Source organism: Rhizophagus irregularis, chromosome 14 (genome assembly GCF_026210795.1).
Source record: "Rhizophagus irregularis chromosome 14, complete sequence".
NCBI classification, from domain to species: domain Eukaryota; kingdom Fungi; phylum Glomeromycota; class Glomeromycetes; order Glomerales; family Glomeraceae; genus Rhizophagus; species Rhizophagus irregularis.
In genome coordinates this window covers 3,154,018-3,177,178 of record NC_089442.1, presented here as the reverse complement: position 1 = coordinate 3,177,178, position 23,161 = coordinate 3,154,018, and the positions used below count along the sequence as shown (strand labels likewise).

The 23,161-nt window shown below is 28.9% G+C and overlaps 6 protein-coding genes across 6 annotated transcripts; 5 read left to right on the top strand and 1 right to left on the bottom strand.

Annotated features, from left to right (window-relative positions):
* Window positions 1–7,967: 7,967 nt before the first annotated feature.
* OCT59_006377 (uncharacterized protein) lies at window positions 7,968–10,520 on the top strand (the record flags this gene model as incomplete). The annotated part of the gene is made up of 7 exons (XM_066141235.1): window positions 7,968–8,027; window positions 8,118–8,190; window positions 8,260–8,275; window positions 8,613–8,659; window positions 8,734–8,968; window positions 9,070–10,418; window positions 10,510–10,520. 7 exons carry the CDS (start codon window positions 7,968–7,970, stop codon window positions 10,518–10,520), a joined length of 1,791 nt encoding a protein of 596 aa, XP_065998046.1.
* Window positions 10,521–15,111: 4,591 nt separating this feature from the next.
* OCT59_006376 (uncharacterized protein) lies at window positions 15,112–17,073 on the top strand (the record flags this gene model as incomplete). The annotated part of the gene is made up of 7 exons (XM_066141234.1): window positions 15,112–15,205; window positions 15,285–15,452; window positions 15,574–16,176; window positions 16,257–16,364; window positions 16,446–16,594; window positions 16,670–16,768; window positions 16,861–17,073. The coding sequence occupies 7 exons, from the start codon at window positions 15,112–15,114 to the stop codon at window positions 17,071–17,073; spliced, it is 1,434 nt and encodes a 477-aa protein (XP_065998045.1).
* Window positions 17,074–17,480: 407 nt separating this feature from the next.
* Window positions 17,481–18,828, top strand: OCT59_006375 (uncharacterized protein; the record flags this gene model as incomplete). The annotated part of the gene is made up of 5 exons (XM_066141233.1): window positions 17,481–17,610; window positions 17,714–17,856; window positions 18,034–18,184; window positions 18,367–18,529; window positions 18,615–18,828. The coding sequence occupies 5 exons, from the start codon at window positions 17,481–17,483 to the stop codon at window positions 18,826–18,828; spliced, it is 801 nt and encodes a 266-aa protein (XP_065998044.1).
* A 403-nt stretch (window positions 18,829–19,231) lies between these two features.
* OCT59_006374 (uncharacterized protein) lies at window positions 19,232–19,675 on the top strand (the record flags this gene model as incomplete). Its single annotated transcript, XM_066141231.1, has 2 exons — window positions 19,232–19,411; window positions 19,481–19,675. The coding sequence occupies 2 exons, from the start codon at window positions 19,232–19,234 to the stop codon at window positions 19,673–19,675; spliced, it is 375 nt and encodes a 124-aa protein (XP_065998043.1).
* Window positions 19,676–20,425: 750 nt separating this feature from the next.
* Window positions 20,426–20,677, top strand: OCT59_006373 (uncharacterized protein; the record flags this gene model as incomplete). Its single annotated transcript, XM_066141230.1, has 1 exon — window positions 20,426–20,677. The coding sequence occupies one exon, from the start codon at window positions 20,426–20,428 to the stop codon at window positions 20,675–20,677; it is 252 nt and encodes an 83-aa protein (XP_065998042.1).
* Window positions 20,678–21,712: 1,035 nt separating this feature from the next.
* Window positions 21,713–22,038, bottom strand: OCT59_006372 (uncharacterized protein; the record flags this gene model as incomplete). The annotated part of the gene is made up of 2 exons (XM_025324388.1): window positions 21,713–21,903; window positions 22,002–22,038. 2 exons carry the CDS (start codon window positions 22,036–22,038, stop codon window positions 21,713–21,715), a joined length of 228 nt encoding a protein of 75 aa, XP_025186397.1.
* Between the last annotated feature and the right edge of the window lie 1,123 nt (window positions 22,039–23,161).

Below are 23,161 nucleotides of genomic sequence, written 5' to 3'. Positions count from 1 at the left end.
TTTAAAAATGAATAAATTTCGGGTCTCGGAAATCTCGGAAATGTAATGAATATCGATGGGATGATCCTTTTAATTTATTTAAAACGAATGTAAATCAAAATTCGGATCATGTCACGTGAACTGATTTTTTATTACTAAACTAATTTAGTGATTTCAGCCTGTATCATGGCGCAAAAACTTTCTTTTTTAAGTTTGCCCAGTCAAATAATAATAAAAATTAATTATCTAAAAATGTAAAATCAGGTGCTAGCGATGAAATTTTGTACCATATAAATTTATTTCAATGAAACACCGCGAATTAATCAATGTACAGTACAATACATGATTAACATGATTAATCAAAATTCCGCGTCTCGGCATCAAGGAAGTTTTTGTAAATTAATTTTCCTTATATTATTGATCCTAATAATTTTAATTATTTTAATTATCACACTTATTATTTGTGGTTAATTAACCCTTTTAAAAATATATATATTATAAAAATGAAATAAAAATTATTTTTGTTTCATTAATTTTATAACAAATATAATTTAATTTTATAATATTATGCCAACCGAGTCGATCTAGCACGACAAAGCGAAAATAATTTGATCATAAAAAGTATTATTAAAAAAAATTCATCATCATGCATTACGTGTATTTAAATAGTCTTAATAAATAATCTTTTTTTTTTAGACTGCATTGTTATTATTTCTTATTCATTTTATTCGGGTTGAAACAAAAAAGACCCTTTTTTTCTCAACAGAAAATTCTTTTTTTTTGTTTTTTTCTGTTCATTTAAATTTTCCATATGGCTATAAGATTATCCCGGATCACATTTATGCAAAGATTGTTGAACAAATCTGAGAATAATATTGTGTAAATTAATTAATACTTTATAACCATTTATACTTTTTTTTACATATACCGTAAACGCATTTATTAAAATTTATTAAAGTTATTTGTATTTAGAAATTTTAAACGCTTTTAAAAAGATATCTGATATTTAATCTTACTAAAAATATATTTATTTATTATTGATAAGGTAAAAATAAATTTATTGAGATTATCATCTCTACTGGCATTATAGGAACGTCCACTAAAGTTACAATAATTTTGGCCGAAATGATAATCGTCTTTTTAAAAGTTTGTAACTGCCAATAGCTTTTTTTTAAGCATGTGGGCTATTTAAAGACAAGAATTATCTTTAACAGTGTGAAATCATAAATAGTCTGTGATTTGATTAGCATTTATACAGTACATTGTATCACTATTCTCGAGCGAATATAATTGAGAAAATCAGCAAAGGTCAGAAATCTTATTCTATTTTTAGGTGGAAAAAGAAATCTAAACAGTTATTCTAAGCATCTCGTAATACTAAAATGTAAGAATCAAGATTCCCGTTGAGGTTCTTGAACAATAAAAATTAATTTTTGTGCATTTTAATCTAAGAAATTTATTTCGTATAAAAAAAAAATTACTATAAAAAAAATTGGAATAACTCCGATAAATGATCATTTTCTAGTTTTCATTCCGATGAAACTCCGACACGTGATCATTTTTCTGAAAAATTTTTTATAGGGCGAATAGGTCTTCTGATAATTTCAAAACACATAAAATGAGTAAACAATAATATGTGTTATAGTATATACGGTCAACTCTATAAATGCACCTCCTTTGGGATCATATACATTAATTTTCAAAAATAGTGCATTTAAAGAGGATGTTGCATTTATAAAAAAGTAGATGATTTTAAACATATAAGTTTAGACAAGACTAAAGGATGCATTTGTAAAGAGTACATATAATGGGTGCATTTATTGAGAGTGCATTTATGGAGAGTTAACTGCATACTGGATTACATTACATAAATAAATTGATACTATTAGTAAAGTAATATAATGGGCATTCACAATTACGAATTTTAGAAGGTATTGGTGAAGGAGTAATAGGAGTAATAGGAGTAATTGGTAAGTGATGTAGAAATAATAAGCTGTAATCTGTAAGGTAATAACAATAGGGATTAAAAAAGTATATTTGCGAAAAATTAAATAATATAAAAAAATTGCTATAATGTACTTTTGGCCAGAATTAAAAATCTAATAAAATACTGGCCGGCATTACGTCATAATTTCACAACTAATAATATATTATCAAAATATTTATTTATTAATTCTTATGAATATACTTTAAAATAATAATGGCAAGTAATTTAAATAACATCAATAATTTAAAATTTGGAATTATTAACTATTTAATAAAATAAAGTTACCAGTTTATTTCTTTAAAATTTATTTTTTTAAAGTATAAAAACATTCATAAATATAATAATTATATTGTTGAGTACAGATTTCCTATACCATATAATATTTTATTTTTTTGTAAATTTGCCAGTTTTTTTTAAGTTTAATCTTTTAAATAAATAAATTTACTGTATATCAGATATGATTTTTTAAAAATTCTTTTATATAATAAAATATTGTTAGAATTCCAAATATCTATATCCACTTTATATTGTATTTTAATAAATATTAAAGTTAAAAAAATAAAATTATTTAGATTTTTTTATTTAAATAATCTTAATAGTATAAATTTTATTGAATTTAAAAGTATATAATTTAAAATTTTGAAAAATATCATTAAAATTAAAAATAATTAATAATTTTACTCAATTCTATATAATCTAAACTTAACCAATTCTTATTTTTATAGGGTTTTTATTATTCATAATGCAGTAGAATCATTTTAAAGATCAATTTAAAATTGACTAAAAGATTATCAATTTATTTATAAATTCTTTTTTTTTTAGTAAACATTTTTTATATTAAGAAATCAGATAATATAACTGATTTATTAATATTATCAATTAGTTTTTTAAAGTTATGATTCTAAAAAAATTATTAGTTTTTTATTGATCTATTAAATAATTATAAAAATTGTAAAAAATAGCAATTCTATATAATCTGATTTTTTATATATAAAACTAAAAAGACTAATAGTTTTTGAAACTAATAATTATTTTTAAATAAACAATTTTTAGAAAATTTTATATAATTAAATAAATTTTATATATAATTTATAAAAGCTTTAAATTTCTAATTCAGTTCTAATTTTCAGTTTAATCCATTTCTTACATAAAATTTTATTAAAAGCGTTTTTTGGTTTAAAATTTTTAATAAAAAACATTTACAGGTCAAAACTTTTAACTAAAAATATTTTTCAGTTAAAAATCTTACTGAAAATAATTTCAGTTTGAAAAATCAGTTTCAATTTTATTTTCCAATCAAAAAAATAGAATTGAAACCATTTTTTTTTGAAAAACTTCTTAATCTGAAACCATTTTTAAATGAAATTTTTTAATTAAAAAAATATTTATTAGTTAAAATATAATTGTAAAAACTTTTTAATAAAAAGTTTTAACCTAAAAAAAATCTAGTAAGGAACTAAATTCAAAACTGAAATTGAAATCAAACCAGAAATACAAAGCTTTAATAATCTATTAAAATCCTTTAATATTTTATGATTTTATTTTATTTTTAAAATTAATTTTATAATTTTATAAAATTATTATTGTACTTTTCAAAATTCTGCTACTTTCTATATAAACTAATGTTCTACATAAATCAATTCATAATAGTACAGTATAACTCTGATTAATCCTAAAGAATAAAAAATGTATTTTGCAAATAACTTTTAATTTAGCAGTTTAATTTTAATGTTTTTTTTTATTTTGATCAGGATAACAAAAACTATCAATTAAAAAAAAAATTAAAATCAGATTACTAAAACCTAAGATAATATTTTTTGGAATTCAAATTGAATTCAAATTAAGTCCAAATTAAATCAAATTTCAGAGAAAAAATTTGATTTATACAAAATACTAATATAAATTATTTAATAAAAAGATTATTAGATTATCAGATTATTATTAGATTACTGAATATTTATTGGCTATAATCTCTAATAATCTGATAATCTAATAATTTGGTAATCTTTTTATTAGGTAATTTATATAAGAGTAGCAGAATTTTAAAAAGTATGATAATTAAAATAAATTAAATTTTAAAAACTTTAAAATAAAAATTAAAAACTTTATTTATTTATTTTTTTTTATAAAATATTAGCTTAAATATAAAGAAAAAAAAAAGTTTTTAAAATTTAAAAAATATTTTAGTATTTTCTTTTATTGTTGTTTTTTTTATAAAAAAAGATTATTTTAATTATTTTTAATTGTTTTTTTTTTATAAATTAATTAAATATAAAAATAAATAAATAAATATATATATTATCATTCAGAAATAAAATTTGTGCGCACCCGCGCATGTACGCACCCTTCCATTTTTGGTAATTTTTATCAATCATCAATTATCACGTGACTTTAGTAACTACTTTAGTAAAATCCTGATTTTTTTAAATATTCATATCACAACTCTTATGTACATATTATAGAGCCTTAAAATTTTATTTACTATGCGTATTTTTGCCCATTCTACAACTTTACTTAATGAGCCATGAAGGGTTTAGAATGTCATTTTTGACTTTTATATATAATATATCCATGGGGGTGCGCACATGTGCAGGTGTGCACAAATTTTAAACCCTTATTATCATTCTGTCAATAATTAAAATAACTGAAAACTTTAATACTTTAACAGGTTAATTAAAGTTTAACTTATTAGAAAAGTCTTATATTAAATCACAAATAATTATGTAAAATGATATTAGATATTCAATTAAAAAAAATAAGTTTTATTAAAATTATACTTGATAAAAAATATAGGTAATTTCTTATTTATAAAATTAATGATTTTAAATTATACTACTGAAAATAATACTCTTGCATTATAATTTAAAAATTATAATGCAAATTTTTTTGACTAACTTCAACTAAATAAAATTCTAATACTATTTGTAATAAAAGTTAAAATGAAAATAATTAATAAAATAAATATAATAAATAAGTTAAATAAAATAAATTATTGCAGTTTTCAAAAATCCTATATACTATTGATCATCATATATGTAAAAGATTACCTATTACATATTTTAATTACATCTTATTTTTATGCAAAAATTTTTTTTAATATAGTTGAATATAATATTAACTATACATAATATTAGAATATACTATGGGTGTTATAAATATATGTACTGTAATTGTAATCTAAATAAAAAGAAATGTAAATATAATAAAATAATAAAATCTAATAAAAAAACTGGATTAAAAATATTCTATATGTATTTATAAGAACTTTCAAAAAAGATATTTCTCTTTATAGAAAAGCCTTTATTTAAACAAAAAAGATGTTTAATTTTTATAATAATTACTTGAAAAAAAAATTTACTTTACTTTTTGTTCTATATATAATAATCAATATCAAAAACTTTTTAATCAAAAAATAGAAAAGTTTACTGTTTCTGAAAATTTTAATAATTTTAGTAATAAAAATTCCAATAATTCTTCTATTATTGATCCTAATTACTATGAAGAATTTATTAATCTGCAATTAGGGCACTGTCTGATATTACCTAATATCACTTTAATATAAAAATTTACCCCCCTTCCCTAGGTAAGATATGTTATATATATAATTCCTAAGGTTGCTGGAGAAACTAGGGGGTTTTGGCAAGTTGGCGAAATGCTGAAATAGCGAAACTTTGCTGAAACTATATGAAAGTCTTATTAAAAAGTTGGCGAAACTCTGGAGAAAAGCGAAACCTGACGAAACTTATTATAAATGCCGAAACTGCTGAAATCTTGCCGAAATTATAATAAAACTATAGTAAAATTTTGGAGAAACTAATCATAGAATTTTGGAGAGGTTTAGGCAGACAACTTTAATAATTCCTTATATAGTATTGTATGTAACCTAAGATCTTTAGTTATTCCCCTTCCCCCTAAAATATTAAGTAATATCTGACAGCACCCTTACTAAAAAATTTAATCAATTTTCAACTAAAAGTAATTATTATTGATCATCAATCAAATAATAATTATAAAAAATGCAATAGTAAATTTTATTTACTTTAATTGTAAAAAAAGTGGATAGGAAATTTCTGCTTGGAAAATAGCTTACTTTCAATAGAGTATACATATAAACTGTACTGTACGGTTAGCTAAACTGTACTGTACGAAGTGAGAACTCACCAATCAAATTTTACTGTATAATAAATAAAAAAAAATTTAAAAAATTTGAAAAGTATATAATGAGTTATGATTGGCTAAAATATTTTCGTACAGTACAGTTTAGCTGACCGTACAGTACAGTTTATCTATTTACCTCTTTCAATATATCAACATTTAAAAAATTTGCTATTCAAATTTAAAAATTTATTGGAATTACAATAAAAATTGAAGATATTGATCAAAATAAATACTATTTTTTTTTAAAATCAGTTAAATCAAATGGTAGAGATTTAAAATTAATTAATTTAAAATATACATGCCACACAAATTATTTTGGGCTGCCATAATTATAAGTAAAATCCCAAATTCAATTATGACATCCCAAATTATTTAGCATTTTATATAGTAAATTATATATAAACTAAATGAATTATGACATCCCAAATTATAATTATAGCATCACAAAATAATTTGGATAGCATGTATAATTTAAAGGATTTTGAATAAATATAAAAAATTATTCAAATCACAAAAAAAAATTGTTGTAATTGCATAAATAAAACATAAAGTTCATAAAAAAAAAATGAAAATAAGAGGTAGTAAAACTATTATCATTTTATTTATATATATTTAATTTTTTACTTTATATTGATTACTTAATTTTATTTAAGAAGAAGTTTTTACATTTGACAAATTTTTAGATGAAAATGATAGTAGTTCAAAAAAAAAAGAAAATGAATTTCAATTCCTAAAATAACAGATTTAACTCCCCAACAAAAAGTCATTATCTAAACTTAATAAATAAAGGTATTATTCACAAGGAAATTTACCATACAGTCTAACCTTGATATACCAATATTCGATATACCAATATACTATTAAAAACTTGTTATACCAATAAAATTTCATTTTCCCACTATATGTGAGGACATATAAATATCAGTATAACTTTGATATAACGATATTTTCTAAAAATTTCATATATGTCCTGACATATATATCATTATATAAAGGTGACTGTACTATAAATTTGAATTATTATTTTAATATCTGAAAAATTCTCAATATCATACAATTTAGATGTTCCAAATAAAAATATAGATAAGACTTTTAATATAGCTATTCAAACTGATAAAGTCAATAAATTTGTCAATTAAATGGAATATTTTATTGAAAGTGTAAAAGTGGACTTATTCAAATAACAGGAAAATGCAATTTTTATATATATTAGTACTTACACTTTATATTATTGAATGAATAATTTTTTAAATAAAGAATTTAGTTAATTTAAATTATATGTAAATGTTATATAAATCCGAAGATATAATAATTGTCCGGATCATATGTAACCTGGCAACAGATCCGGCTACCATTTTTTACATGGTGATGCTAGGGTCGTTGGAACAGTAATCCCACACCCGTGGTGTAACTGGACTTTACTATTTTTAGTAACAGAAACCCGTCCCAACCCGTCCAAGGTGTGACAAATAAGGTGTGACAAATAGAGATCAGACTGCAAAAAAATTTTAAGTCGCTGAGATAAATATAAACAACGCGTTCCTAACGGTCACTTGACATGTGACAATAAACATCACCTCGGTTACACCACGCGTGCGGGATTATAGATCGGGTCGTTGTCGTTGGATCCTCAAGTCACGAGATGATCAGTCAGATTGAAAAAAGCTAAGCCACCATTATTATATTGCTCGATTTTTTCCACCGGCAAAACAGCCTTCTCTTTCCCCATGCTGGTCTACTACCGTGTGAAAAATGTTTTCTATCGAGTGGACCGAAAACAGAGAAACACTCTACTCTAAATAAAAAGAAACGGCTTTTTTGGTTGACGTTGCTGGGAAAATAAATGAAAATTCGAATTAAGGACTGTCAGAGAGAATTTTTAAGTCTCACGAAAGCTTTTAGTGTAAGTAGTACTTGCTTGGGCTTTATGAGAAATCTGGTTGGTAAATATACTTATTATTATTTATTGGATGGTAAAAAAAATATAATGAAGGAACCAGGAGCAAATGACCTCTGGTTGGGGAGAAGTTATATGGAGTTTTCAACGAAGTTCTGGATAAAACCGGGTAATTATGTTTCTGGGGAAAATAAGTGGGTGGTTCTTTAAAAATTGAATCTTTTTTTTTATTTGCTAGAACTTCCATTCGAGCGGTGCAATGTTAGGTCAAGTGGGATGAGTTCTACAGTTTTCTCTTGTAGCGGATCATCTTCAAAAGTTGACAAGGAGACCAGTGACGCCATCCATAGAAGGATCTGCAGTTTCTAGGCTGTAAAGCCTACACTTCCTCCTTCCTTTTCGCATTCTCACGTACTTCCTCCCTCTTTGATAACATCATACATTTAATTCGCTATTTCTTCCGATTAGCTACATATCTGAAAAACTTCTTTGTGCACCCGAAAAAAAAACAAATGTGCTTTAATTGTACTGTTTACCTACCAAATGAGATTGGTACTCTCTCGTAACATTAATCACGAGATGATGTTTAAGCGATCCACCAATTAAAGTTTATTTTGCTCATCTGACGTTTTGTGCAAGTCAGTACTAATATATATATGTCGTGCTGTAACAAATATTCATTCACAAGTCATGAGCTATACTCTGTTCCCAGACTTCTTGCAAGAAATTTCAAAGCTCCTAGAGGACGCAGTGAACGATTTTGATGTACTCATTCAAGTAGGGCAGGAGTCGAAAATGAAAGAGTTTCGAGCTCACTCACTTATTCTGAGTGCACGGTCACCCTATTTTCGCACAGCACTTTCCGAAAATTTGGTCGCAAAGAAGGACGGCGTGGTTATTCTCAAGGAGCAAACCATCTTACCAGCAGTATTCGATTCTATACTCAGGTTGTGTTTATTTGTTTTTAAAGTATATTTCGCAAACAATAATGCGTAACACATAAGGTTATCATAGTATTAAACATAATTTTTGTTTCTTGGACGAATAGATACATATACAGTGGCGAGATTTGTTATGATCAACCCGGAGACATTTCCAGTGATATTAACCAAAATGCTACCCATGCTTTAGATATCCTAGTAGCTGCTAATGAATTAAGACTCTGCAAACTTATTAATTGCACTCAAATCTATCTTATTGAAAAACAATCATCGTGGTTGCAGCAAAACCTTACTGGCATCCTGCAGCTATCTTGTCGTCACGAACCCTTCGTGAAGCTACGTGACTATATTCTAGAAATTGTTTGCAAAAATCCGAATGCGTTGTTTGAGTCTGATGATTTCCTGCGCTTGGACGAAACCACTCTTATTTATATTCTCAAACGTGATGACCTTGACATGCCTGAGGTCAAGATATGGGAGTATATAATTAAGTGGGGGATCTCTCGTACTAACCCCGACCTTGAAAGGCACTCTGATTGGTCCGACAAAGATTTCTCAACTCTTGAAAGATCATTACATAGTTTAATTCCTTTAGTAAGATTTTTTCAAATGTCTAGAGAGGACTATTATCAAAAAGTGAGACATTTATATCGGAAAATTCTTCCTGATCAGCTCAATGAGGATATTATTCGATATCACATGGATTCTGGTTGTGAATTGCAATCTTGCGTCCTTCCACTACGAGTGTCTGCATCTCCGTTTGACTCCAAGATTATTAGTGCTAAAGATGCTGCACAAATTGCAAGTTGGATAGACTACAAGGATGGGAATCCATACACGTTTAGAAAGAATCCATATAAGTTCAAGCTCATTTTGCGTGGTAGTCGTGATGGGTTTGATATTGATAGTTTTCACCAAATTTGTGATAATAAGGAACGCACTGTCATTGCAATAAAAGTTTCCGGGACAGGAGAAGTGGTTGGAGGATATAATCCGCTTCAATGGAAAGCAACTGGTGTCAGATGGTTAGAAAATGATCCCAACAGTGTTAGGATATACCCGTATCATAGGGGGGGTGGTTATTGTGAATCTAAATATTACAATCATAAACGCAGGACAAATGATAGCTTCCTTTTCTCTCTTGGCAACAATCAAGCGCCAAAATTGAGCCGAATCCTTCGTGAATCAGCAAACAAAGCTATATCCTGGGATGCAAAGAGTGGCCCATGTTTCGGAGATGCCGATTTGCGCATGACTGGTCAATCCACCAATACATCTAATTGGGTAAGCAAAACACAATTTTATGAACACAGCATTGCCAATTTGGAAACCTTTTCCGCGGAAGAATTTGAAGTGTTTCAAATAGAGCATTGTACTATATTCCGACTTCCCAAGTTTTTTGAATTCCCTCAATTGAATGATTTGAGTCCCTCTCAAATTTCCCACTTTCTAGAAGGTATCATCTGTTTTTTGATGAGTATTAGTACGTTCGTGTTTTTTCTGTGGGTAATAAATAAAGATTGGCATCCAGTATTAATCTTTCTTAGCCTTATTTTAACAGTTGTTAGTTTAAGTTTAATAATAGTAGGTATTAGTCATAGAAATCTCCAACATTTAGTCTCTTTATCTATTTTTATCCTTTACATTTCCTTTTTAATTAATGCTCACAAATTTGCATAATACCAGTCAAAATTATTTATTGAATATCTATTATATAAACATATGTAATTATTTTGTTATAAAAAAAGGACTTTTCCTTTTCAAACAGTGTACTGAATTGTATCAAATAATTAATAAAGTCATTTACTTAACACTATAATTACAAAGTAACTAACTAAAAGGTCATTATTGTATTTTTTGCAAAGTATTACATAAAAAAGCCAGGGGCACTGACTGCTAAGTAAAAATGAATAATAAAGAACGAATGGAGTAGATCATGTTTAAAGGGAGGAATAAAGCATGAAATGAAACAATATCATGTTTTCCACCAGCCCCTGAACTATAAAAGGCGGTTCCTTCTCACTACTCCACATTATTATCCAAACTGCTAATATTTTCTTTACTATCTACCCATCTCATGAATTTCACATCTCTCAGTTTCAAATTCATAATCCATAGTATCCCATTCTATTCCATTCTTCCTTATTCAGATCAAAAACTCACTTAAAATGGTTACTATTTTCTTCAAAAGATGAATTGGATAAACTGGATGGTATACTAAGCTGATCAAATTTGACCTAAAGTTTTTGGGCAATTGCATAAAGTTGGATTATTTCATTTCAGAAAGCTTTGATAGAAGCATTGAATTCAGATGAAATGATGGAATTCTGTCAAATTCATTACAACAGGCTTCTTCAAGACTTCAATACTATTAATTCTTGTGGTCATGTCATTTAAAATTTTCTATGCCTAAGAAGCATAACCATTGCATCACGTAAATTGATTTTAGTGATTTCTCTGGTAATTTATTATTAATTCTGCTGAACCTTGCATTAACTTTTTTGTTAATTCGTCTGAACCAGTGAAAACTACTAATAAATTTCGGGGAATTATTTTTGCAAATTAATTATCCCTTAAATGGCTTTTGGGCTAATTTGTCCGGAATTTTTTTTTTTTTTTGATACAATAATGTTCCGAAGTATTAAATTTGCGTCATCATCATTTATTAATTTCACAATTTTTGATCGACATAAACTTACTATTTAAGGTTACGATGTTATTATACAAATTAGTGATATTGAGCTAGCCAAATTTGTATTACATCCCCAGCTGAAAATGATATAAACAGGGTAATTTTTATATTGTATCATTTGTATGATTAGTTAAAATATTTTTTCTTTAGCGACGCGGGCTTAAAAAACGCTATATTTATGCAGTTACAAGAGGCGTAACAGTCACAAACTTGATATTTTTTATTAAAACATTATTTACAGTATACACCGGTAAATATTTATTTTAAACGTTATAAACAAAAGAAAAACAAAAAAAAAAGTTATTAAAATTATTCATTTCTATTAATCCTATTTATCATAGATTGTCCAGCCTGCCATATTTTGTTTATGTTGAGCGGCTTACCTGGCTATCCAATTTTGAATAGTTCCTCTATCAATTTCGTAAGTTCATTCCACATTTCCTGCGCGCTATATCTATCACTTTTATTTAAATTTCCTGCTAAAAAATACCCCTCCAGAAGTGCTACAATGTGCTTATTAATTCTTTTACTACTTCCCTTTTTTCCAACTTTTTGATTTTCCTTTAGTGCCCAACCTAACTTGATCGGAAATTCCTGATGTACACTTTAATTTTATGGTATGTTAATTGCAATTCTTACAAAAAAACGATCATCTGACATAACTAATCTTACCTTATTTCTTCATTTGAATCCAGCATATCGGTAGATAGTATTTGATTTTCTATGATAATATTATAACTAGTGTAGAATCTAAGGTAATCATTCTCTTTAAAATCAAACTGTACCTGTATTTTCTATTTTCTGTGATACAACATCTTCTAGCAAAGAAACTAATTCACGTCTATTGTCGAATTTTAGTTGATCCATATTTAGACGATTAGGAAAAATTCCTAGAAATAATAGATTGGCTTAAAATGACGTCATATAGTAATATTAAAAACAACAGTTCAATACCTGACTTATTAATCCAAGGAGTCTGAGGAACTGTGTGCTGGAGGTTTGTCCATCTGAACACCTCCTGGACCATTAATGTGCATAATAACTTACTTCGGTAATTGAATAATTAAAAACCTAATAATTATGGGTATTATATAGATTTTTTTTTTATAATTTTTTGTAAATTTCGATACTAACTGATAAATTTCGTTTATCATTTTCATATGAAAATGTATCGGCAATAACAGATAATATTCTTCTTTTACCATCAATTCCACGAATATTGCTATCTAATGCATCTTGAAATGCATTCCAAAATTGTTTTCAGGAGCTGTTTGAAGAAATTGAAGAAATCCACAATTATACACTTGCATTGGTGTATCTTTGTCTTTATCTGGATCTTTTGACCGCGTCCAAAATTGAAAAAATCGAATTTTTAATTAGTTACCTCGTTATCTTAATACAACCAGCATGACACAATAAAGCTTTCCACGCACGATTTACGATCTTTGATAATATAACCAACTGGATATATTTCTTTTAGTTTTTGTGTTATTTCAATAAAATTACTTTTTTGATTTTGCCATTCAATAAAAAAATTTTTCCAATTAATAGACGTTAAAACACGTTTTTTCAAATGGTAATTGAAAACTTTATTCATAATTTCTTCATTTTCTAGTCATCAGTCGTACAATAAGGAATTTTTTCTCGATCAATTACTAATTTTATTTCATTATGTTCAAGTCCAAAGAGGGTGCTTCCTTTCAGTTTGTTAATATTGCAATTTTTTTCCAAATTAAATTAGGATTAGCATCACAAAAGATGCATATTTTTTGAAATTCTTTATAAATTCTAACAATTGCTTCATCATCGTCAAATTCTTGAAAAATAATGATCGAGAATGGTTATAATCATGTATAAAAGAACTTTACATAATTCCAATCAGGATTTTTTGAAACACAACTATTACATATATAACGTTACTACATAAACCTTCAGAACGACATGTACAGTATATCTGGGTTGGAACTTGGAACCCATTATAATTAGAGCCTGTAGTATCTTCAGTATTTCCTTGAACTACTGTAATGATAAAATCACGTTTATTTATTGTAGCAAGTGTTTCATACCAAGACGAAGTGGATAAAAAGGCATATTTGCCGTATTATCATTAGTTGGGCGAGCTAACCACCATTATCTAGCATATGGTCCATAATGCAAGTTGTCTACAAGTTCTCCTGCAGAAATAAGTGAAACTGAGTATTCTTTTTGCTTTGACATTGCTTTGGTATTACTTTAGAAGTAGTTTAATAAGTCAGATTAGAAGGATTCTGAAAAACGGTTAAAATATATATAAATCGTCCCGTATATATTACTGTATATGTCAATCACAGCTTGACGGATCACGAATTAATGATTTTAAAAATGAAAATGTCTCGTTCTTGATTTCAAAATAACTAAAACGAAAATCTTAGTTATATAAAATTCAAACATAATAACCACAATAATATGACTCCAATAATTCACAATCTAAAACTCATAATTTTCAAAGATGTTTTTAAAGTTAAAATTGAACTTTTTAGATCATTAACTTTACCTATTTTTTTATTGCCGTTTTCTAATTACTGTGATTTAGCATTATTTTAATAAAAAAAAAATTTTATGAAAATAAAAGAAAGTATGATTATAAGCTAAAAATTATAATTTTAAGAAATAATTTTCAATGTTTAAATAAGTTTACTTATAAGTAACTTTTTAAAAACAATAATGTTACACAAAATTTGAAAAGTGATAAGTAAATTTATTTAAAAATTTCTTAAAATTATAATTTTTAGCTTATAATCATACCTCTTTATTTGAAAATACAATAAAATTTTTATTTTCACGTTTTCTTAAATTTTTTTTTTTTTATTAAATAATGCTAGATCACAGTAATTAGAAAAAGGCAATAATACGATATCGCCACTATTAAAGTTTATTAAACACAAGAAATCAATTTAAATTTTTTTTCATAAGTTAATGATTAAATAGGTTTTTCTGAAGTGTTTACAGCATACGCGCCTAATTTTACTTCTACAAGAGTGAAATGTGTCTTCAAAGTTATTCCTTTGGAGGAGGGAAACAAGTACTAGTGAATGGCATGTATTTTCTAAGAACAAAAATAAAAAGAAAAAACACTAGCTGAAAACTGAAAATGATAAAATATTTCAAACAATGCTAAATCCAGATTTGTGCACTGATAATCCACAATGTATGGAAATACATAAATAACATAATTCTGTAACCTCAGAGTAGATTATAAAAAGCCATACATTCCCTACGTAGAAAACATAATCGTACATGTATAGTTTTCCGTACATGTGCGGAAATAATATAATAAAGACTATACATTCCCATAGAAAACTATACCATATAATATTGAGTGCTGTACATACATAGAAACCACGATTGCTATATATTCAGATCTGCTTGATTTTGGTCTTTTAGCATCTTTAAAATTACTTATTTATTCAAAAAAAGAATGAGTACGTTGTGGGTGTGGCAGAATTTATATATTCCGAAGCGGTTCATTGTACTCGGCCTTTGTGCACTTGCCATTTTAATAAATTATGCAGGTTAAAATTAATTTATTTGACTAAATTCCTAACTTACGGGCTTCCAGTCAATTTATATTTAATAATATTGCCCCAAAAGATCGCTCTAATATAGCTGTTGCCATTATTTATATGGCCAAAGAATTTGGCTGGTCCTCCACAATTCAGGGACTAGTATTATCTTCGTTTTTTATAGGTTATATAAGCACGCAGGTTTTGGGAGGAGCGTTTGCAGATAGGTTTGGTGGAAAATTGGTGCTTGGAGTTGGTGAGTATTCTGAAGGATTATTATAATTGTGAAAAAATGATTTTGTTTAATACTGAAAATATCTTTATTGGTGTCCGGATTTATAAATGGAACTTTGACCTTTTTTTATATTGGCATTTAGCCGCTTTTGGTTGGACTACTTTTACTTTGTTCACTCCCAGTGCTGCCAAGCTAGGTTTGAGTTACCTTCTGTCATGCCGAATTCTACTTGGCATTGCAGAAGGTGCTTGTATTCCATCTGCTTATTCATTAACTGCATCTTGGGCTCCACAAGAAGAACGTTCTCGCACTGCTGCAATTATGTCAGCTTCAATTAATATTGGTAATATAATTGCTTTACCTGTATCTACATGGTTGGGATCAGGCCCTTGGAGATGGCAGAGTATTTTTTGGGTATTTGGAGTTATTGGGCTTGTATGGTCATTGTTTTGGCAAATTTATGGTGGAAGCGATCCAAGTACTTATAAGGGAATTTCAAAAGAAGAATTAAATTTAATTTTAAAGAATAATCACAGCGTAAGTGGTAGATCTGGTTACATTAGTTTACCCACTAGCGAAGAAGAAGTAATAAATAGAAACAGTGAAAATGTTATTGATATTATTGAAGACAACGAAGTTACCCAAGATAATAACACAGAAGAAAATGTTGACGCAAAAAGTTCCAATCCTTCACGTATCCCATGGAGGTTAATTCTTTCTAGACGGGAAGTGTGGGCTATACTTGGTAAAATTTGAAAAAAAATGTTTTGTGTTTATTGTCCTAAATTATATGGTTTATTTTTATGTTTAAATTTGTTCTTAAAGTCGCGAATGTTTTCAATAATTGGGGTTACTTTGTTTTCCTTAATTGGCTTCCTACTTATTATCTTGATCGTTTCAGAGTAGATATAAAACATTTAGGATATTTTACAGGTAAATGTTGCATATATGATATATATGATATGAGCAAACTATAATAATATTGATTTTGTATTTAAATATTGTATCTGCTAGTTCTTCCTTATATTGTTCAGGGTATATCTGTATTATTTGTTGGAACACTTGCTGACTATATGACATGCAAAATTAAAGTCCGTGTTGTCATTGTAAGGAGAATTGCTCAGATAATTAGTAGTTGGGGTTTTGCCACATTCCTTTTATTAGTAAGTAAAAAACAAGCATTATTTTATGTTTTTAATATAACGCATTTGTTTATTTATATTATGTGTTTGAAAAAGGCGACATATGTAGCAAAGACCCCATTACAAGGAATTATTCTTATATCTATAGGAACTGGATTAAATTCTTTTTCAATTGCAGGAGTTAAAATTTCTCAGGTGAGGATTCTAGTTTAAGATGCTAAATTTTATAATTTAACAATCATTGTTTAAATATCTTATTTTAATGTACTGTATTTAAAATTATAAAGTTGGATATTGCTCCACGATATAGTGGTGTAATTTTTGGTCTTGCTAATTCTCTGGGTATGATCCCGGCAATTTTAGGTGTATCATTAACGGGATGGATCTTAGATGCTACGGGAAGAAACTGGAATATTATATGGAATTCAATTGCAATTTCTTATTTTATGGATGCTATTATATTTTCAATTTTGGTTGGGGATAAAGTTGTTATTGAATAAAGCATTACAGTGACACCTCTATAAGTGTACCCTCTATAAGTGCACGCACTATATAAATTCTCTTTAAGTGCATGGTGGGCATATATAAGTGCATGCACTATATAAAAATTCTCTTTAAGTGCATGGTGGGTCTGGTCCCAACTTATAAGAGCTCTTAATATTTTACTCTCTATAAATGCACACCCTCTCTAAATGCACATTCTACTATTTTTTTACTATGTTCCAAGAGGGGTGCACTTAGAGAGGTGTCACTGTACTTATAATTTTAGAATAATATTCGATTTATTTATAAATAAATATATGTAAGAATTTATAGCTTTCTTCCACCGATCATGAACGTAGTGAATTATTGGGAATTTTATTTTTTCATTCGAAGCAAGATATAGCATATAAAATATATCGCGAAAATGATCAAAATCATTACATCTGATGCATTCCGTGAGGAGGAAGTTATCAGATTAATCAGATATACAGAGAAATTAGCCCAGATATTTGGACTAAATGAGCAAAATGCAGAAGTGTATAGTGCGCTTTCCGGTGAAAATAGGGCACTAAAGAAACAATTGGAAGATTATCATTTACTTTAGAAGGGGGGTAAAAAGATTAGAAAGAGATGTGGGATCCTTAAAAATCAAATTAGAAGATCTGGACGAATGTGTAGATAGGGAGACTGTGGTTGATTTAATACAAGAAATAGTTCCCACACTGATTAGTGAAAAAGGTAAGAGTTCCTTCTATTCACCTGAGTCTTCCAGAGAATCTGATTCGGTTGAGATAATTGAGGTAAGAGAAAAAAAGGCTGTCCCTCATAAGCAACAAAGGAAGGCATGACCGAGAATGGTGATGAATTATATTTTACGATTGAAAGATATTCTAACCATAAAAAATGCATACATCAAATCTTTTGAGCTTCTTCCACCAGAATTAATACCCTTTATTCTAAAAAATTTATCGATACAGGATCTTAAAAAATGTTGCAGTATAAATAATATATGGAAAGATGAAGTAATTTTAGAAATTCGCAGAAGATTAATAGTGGATTGTACATTTGTCAATGAAAAAGCAACTGTTAAGGCATTGATTGACCCCAAATATTACTATAGCAGTATTAGTAAGGCGCCAAAAAAATTGATTTATATATTTCTAAGGAGGATCTGAATTTCCCGCAGTACAAAGACTGCAACAAATGCTGGGAAGAAAGTGATGATAAGAGAATGGCTTAATAGAGAAAAAGTTTCCGTCATTTTGCCAAATATATTTGATGGGTTAAAACCCCCCTTCGTATTTGGGTAGATACAGAAACTTTCGTAATTGTTGACAAGCCTGAATACGATATGGTTTTAGGTAATAATTGGCTAGTAGGATTGAGATATAGGATTGATAAACGCGATGCAAGATATTGGGAAAATAGTGAAGAGAAAAGACTTTATTATGTAAGAAATGACATTAATATATTGTCTCCTTCGTTATATACATTCTACGAATTATTATTCCCTAATTTCACCGCAATTAATTCAGATGGGGAGGTCATAATAACCAAGTTTTTCAAACATAGTACGTTATGATCTAAGTGAATATTATGATTCGGAATACACTGAAACAGAGTCTGAATGTTCGAGCTCTGAAACCGAATCAGAGTCTAAATCATTTAGTTCTGAGTCAGAGGATGAAGTTACCTATGTTAACGATGTACCTCCAATGATTATGGACACGGCTGATACCCCAAACGATTTTATTACCACATTTAGTGATTAGGATGGTGTTAATAATAATTTTATTTCTGCATTTCTTAATCGGGAATTAACACGGTCCTCTATGGAATGGTGGTACTCTACCGATCTAACTAGTCCGGAGCAGTGATCACCAGCTCGGGAGATTTCGCTGAGCCACATGCATTCACCCTGCGCGACAAAAAATAGGTGAATCACACGGTTCAGGTTTGTGCGACATATTAATTTTGCATATTAACCTTTATTCTTTATTTTTTTCCCCGAGAAAAATGTGAAAGAAAGACTACACGCAACACAGGACTTACCCTAAAAGCAAATAGTACTGATAAAAGCATATGTTATGAAAGGCTGAGGACTTCGTAATTTCGAGACCGCCAGGCGTAAAACCAACTATATGTCTTATAGGGTAGATCTACATGTGAAATGGTATGAAGATTCCCTTTGCATGTGCTTTCATAGAACTCTTGGCATCAGACAACAATACTAAACACACCTCATATCTCCTTAACTTTTTCCCAACAAGATATAAAGCGTGTAGGAGAATATGTGGAAGTTTAATCAACCTTCCCGCAAAAAATATTTTCCGTAAAATAACGCAAAAAAATAAGGTATGTCAGTATATGTTTTTTCATGTAAGTGGGCCAAGGAATTTTCTCACTATGGGTTCTTGCATTTAGGAAAACGAAAAAATGAGTATTATCAATCTTAAGTGTTGCCTCAAAAATGGACAAGATGAAAAAACTTTCATAATTTCACCTTGCAAGGAAGATAAAGTCGCTATTCTCGAATTTGCCGTTAAAACTCTATTAGCAAATCAAGGTTACCAAGTTCTCTTCCTCGGCTTCGACCTCTACGTCAATGATTCTAAGTAAGATAAACTCATGGAATCAACCGAAGAGATCTCTAAGACGATTTGCTCGAAGAAATAATTTGCATAACCGAAGGCAAACAGAATCAAGCAACTATGGGTATCTGCCAAAACTTATTGCAATGTCGAAGTGCGTGTGATGTGGGCAACATTTTTACTTCGTTTGTTCCGTGAAATGAGAAAAAAAGAGTTCGCAGAGGCTAATTATTTGAAATTGCTAACTTCGTACTTCGTTACCAGATGAACTTAGATATGCACAGGAGAAAGCGAAAGGCTGATGAGGCGTTCGATCCCCCCGATTACGATTACATCTATGGTATAGTCAGTACTGGAACTGACTGGTACTTCATTCTTCATAGTACCGAGGGTATATATAGTACGAGTAGGACTGAGTATCGAATTTCACTAGCAGAAGACGCTCTCGAGGATCCAAATGAATTGCGTAAGAATGTGAAGAGGATTTTAGAGGTTATAGTGGGTTTATTGAAGGATAGGCGCATTTAAGAAGCGCCGTGTAGAAGAAATAATCAAGAAAAAATAATCGTGCATATTAGCATAGACGTCATGTATCGCGGGCTACGTCCCGAGCTTTGTATTTATTTTTCGCATGTATTAATAAAAATTTTTTTTTGCATTTTTCCGAGACATTATGTCCCAGAAATTTGGTGACTTTATAACCTACTTTTTTACTTGACTGTTTCTATATACTAACAAACTTTTGAATATTTCTGTTCTTGTATAAAATTTATCGAACATGTCAAACATTCAATCCAACGATTCATTGAGGGAATTAAATGCCAAGCTCTTAGCTGAGATTGACGAACTTATTGCTGAGGATAAGGTTAAGAAAATGAAGCTAAAACAGGAGCTTAAGGCCAGAATCGAATTGGAGAAAAACAAGGCAGATTCTTCAGCTGAGAATGTTAGGCGTGATGTCAAGATTACCGAGATTAAGGCTGGAATACGAAAAGAACAAAGAGCTAACCTTTCTTCAACCAAGAAATGAGTAGAATAATAATACTATAGGTTCGAACATTAACACAATGAATTCAAATCACCTTTCGGTAATATACAGGTATCCGATTATGTAGTAAACTGGTTAAATATTGAAGTAAGACGAGCTGGTGACGCGTCTAGTGATGATACCATTATTTCATTGGTATCAACAATCAAACGAGTATAATTCGTAAAGTAATAATAGAGTAGGTTGGTTTTATTGCTCAGTTTGCATCTTGGAACGTGTCATCATCGGGTTTTCCGCATCTATAGATGTTCCGAAATAATAGGACTTAATATATTTTTCTCGGCATTTGATCTTTGCCGAGAAAATCTGATCATCACACGTACAATAAATGGGGTCTGATCGAGCAGTAAAATTATATGGTTAAGCTCATGTTTGGTGCTGGGTGACAAAAAAAAACGAACATTATTATTATAATGTATCAAGGAATATCACAATTATGCTCAGAAACATGCATTATTTTTTTTTTACTTCGTTGCTAATTATGCTATAGAACTTTATCTTAGAAAAGTTTCCTACAGAACTTAATACTTTATATAAGTAGGAGTGATACGAGATGTGAGACTCTCATAGTTAGTGATAGAAAAAAATTTAGCTATAGAAATGTGAGGAAGTAAAGAAATAATATGAAGCGGGAACTTGCATTATATGGCCTATGATCCGCATACCCCTTCCCTTGAAAGTATTACATATCTTAATTATTTAGTTTAAAAAAAGTTATTGTTCGTAATGAGATTTTATTAATTGGATATTATTTGCATAATAAAATAAAATGACATGAATTATAGAAAATTGATAAGTGACACTTCAAAGAAGAAGCGAAATAAAAGCAAAGAAATTAATAAGGGAATGTTAATTCCTGGAAGAATTGTGAATTATAATAAGAATTATAGCTGAAAAATTTGTGAATTATAATAAGTGATAGCGAAAAAATTAACAAGGGAATTTAATTCCCGGAAGAATTTTAGACCAGAGAAAGGTTTAAGCGTTGAAGACGTGTAAGTGCTCATCGGCCTCTAACTACCCTTTTTTAGGGATCCCAATTTCATAGCATCGGCCAACGTCAGGAAATCCAACCATGTGTCGCGACCAATTATTATTGGTTAACGCTATGGTAGTATTTAGGAAAGCTTGGCGGTCGTTAAATGAAAACGCGCAATCAGAAGGCGCTTGTGGTGGAAACGGCGCGAATCCTGCTTGTCCTCGAATTACTAATCAAAAGAAAAATTAGAACCAATCAGACGAATAGTTGCTTTATATAATGTATTGCGACATAAATCCTCAGTGATGTTAATATTTATATACATACGAGCAAGCAACGCATCTTTGGTGAACATAGGGTTCATGGTTGTCCTCGCCTGGATTCCGGGTTCGTTCCATTCAATCAACAGAATGGATCCTTAAAAATTTCATCGTTTGCAATATTTTCACCACGGTGTTTCTTTCGTAATGTTTTGGTCCATAAACGAAGAATGTCTTTAGAGTTTTCATCAAGATCCATGCATATCAAAACAATTATTTAGTTCTAATTACAAAAAGAAAATTGTTAGAAAAATAACATCCAAGTTCCAACCTGGTGAATTATTTGATTTATCGGAACGCTTGAACCATCTTTAGCCTTCTTAACAATATCGACATTGTAAACTTGAAGAGAAATAAGAGAAGTTTATTTTGGAAGAGTCATCTTGATTTACTGTATTGTGTATTACGCAATTTTAGGAAATGATCTGCATATGCGCCACGATAACAAAAAAATTTTCTGGAGATGAGATATTACGTAAATAAAGTATGAAATATGTTGTGGCCGTGTGGAAGTTACCGAAGCGACTTCAACTAATGACCTTTTTTTCGTACAGAATCTGATGACACTACTAGAAAACAATATAAAATTTCGGTAGGTTAATTAATGTTATGAATTGTTAATTTTTGACAGTGCATGTTCCATTTAAGTCTTTAAGATAACCGACGACCATTTTATATCCAGAATATTGATGATTCAAATAAATCGGATCGAAGTTAATGTTAGAATAATTAGTATAGATTATGGACCACAGGCATTAGCATAGAAACGTTATAAAACAAATTTATGTATCACGGCTACATGTAATTTATAATAGAAATCAGGAAAATTTTTGGGAGAGGTGTTCTACTGAAGATTCTGGTGATATTGAGCTTACAAAAAAGTCATTTGGAAACTGATAAAATATCACGATCAGAATGGTGTTTTTGCAAAATGGTCAAAACAAGAGAACTTTCGGATCTTGAACGCGGAAGATTTAACGGTTTTTTATGAAGCTGGTGACTCAGAATGAACAATAAAAAACTGGTTATGGTAAAACCATAATTCATCAAAATATAAAAAATCAGGTGCTGTTAGTATTGCTTCTCGAAGTGGATGTCCAAAAAAATTAACTGAACGGGGATAAACGTCATCTTACAGTTATTGTTGCTCAAAATCAACGTGAACCA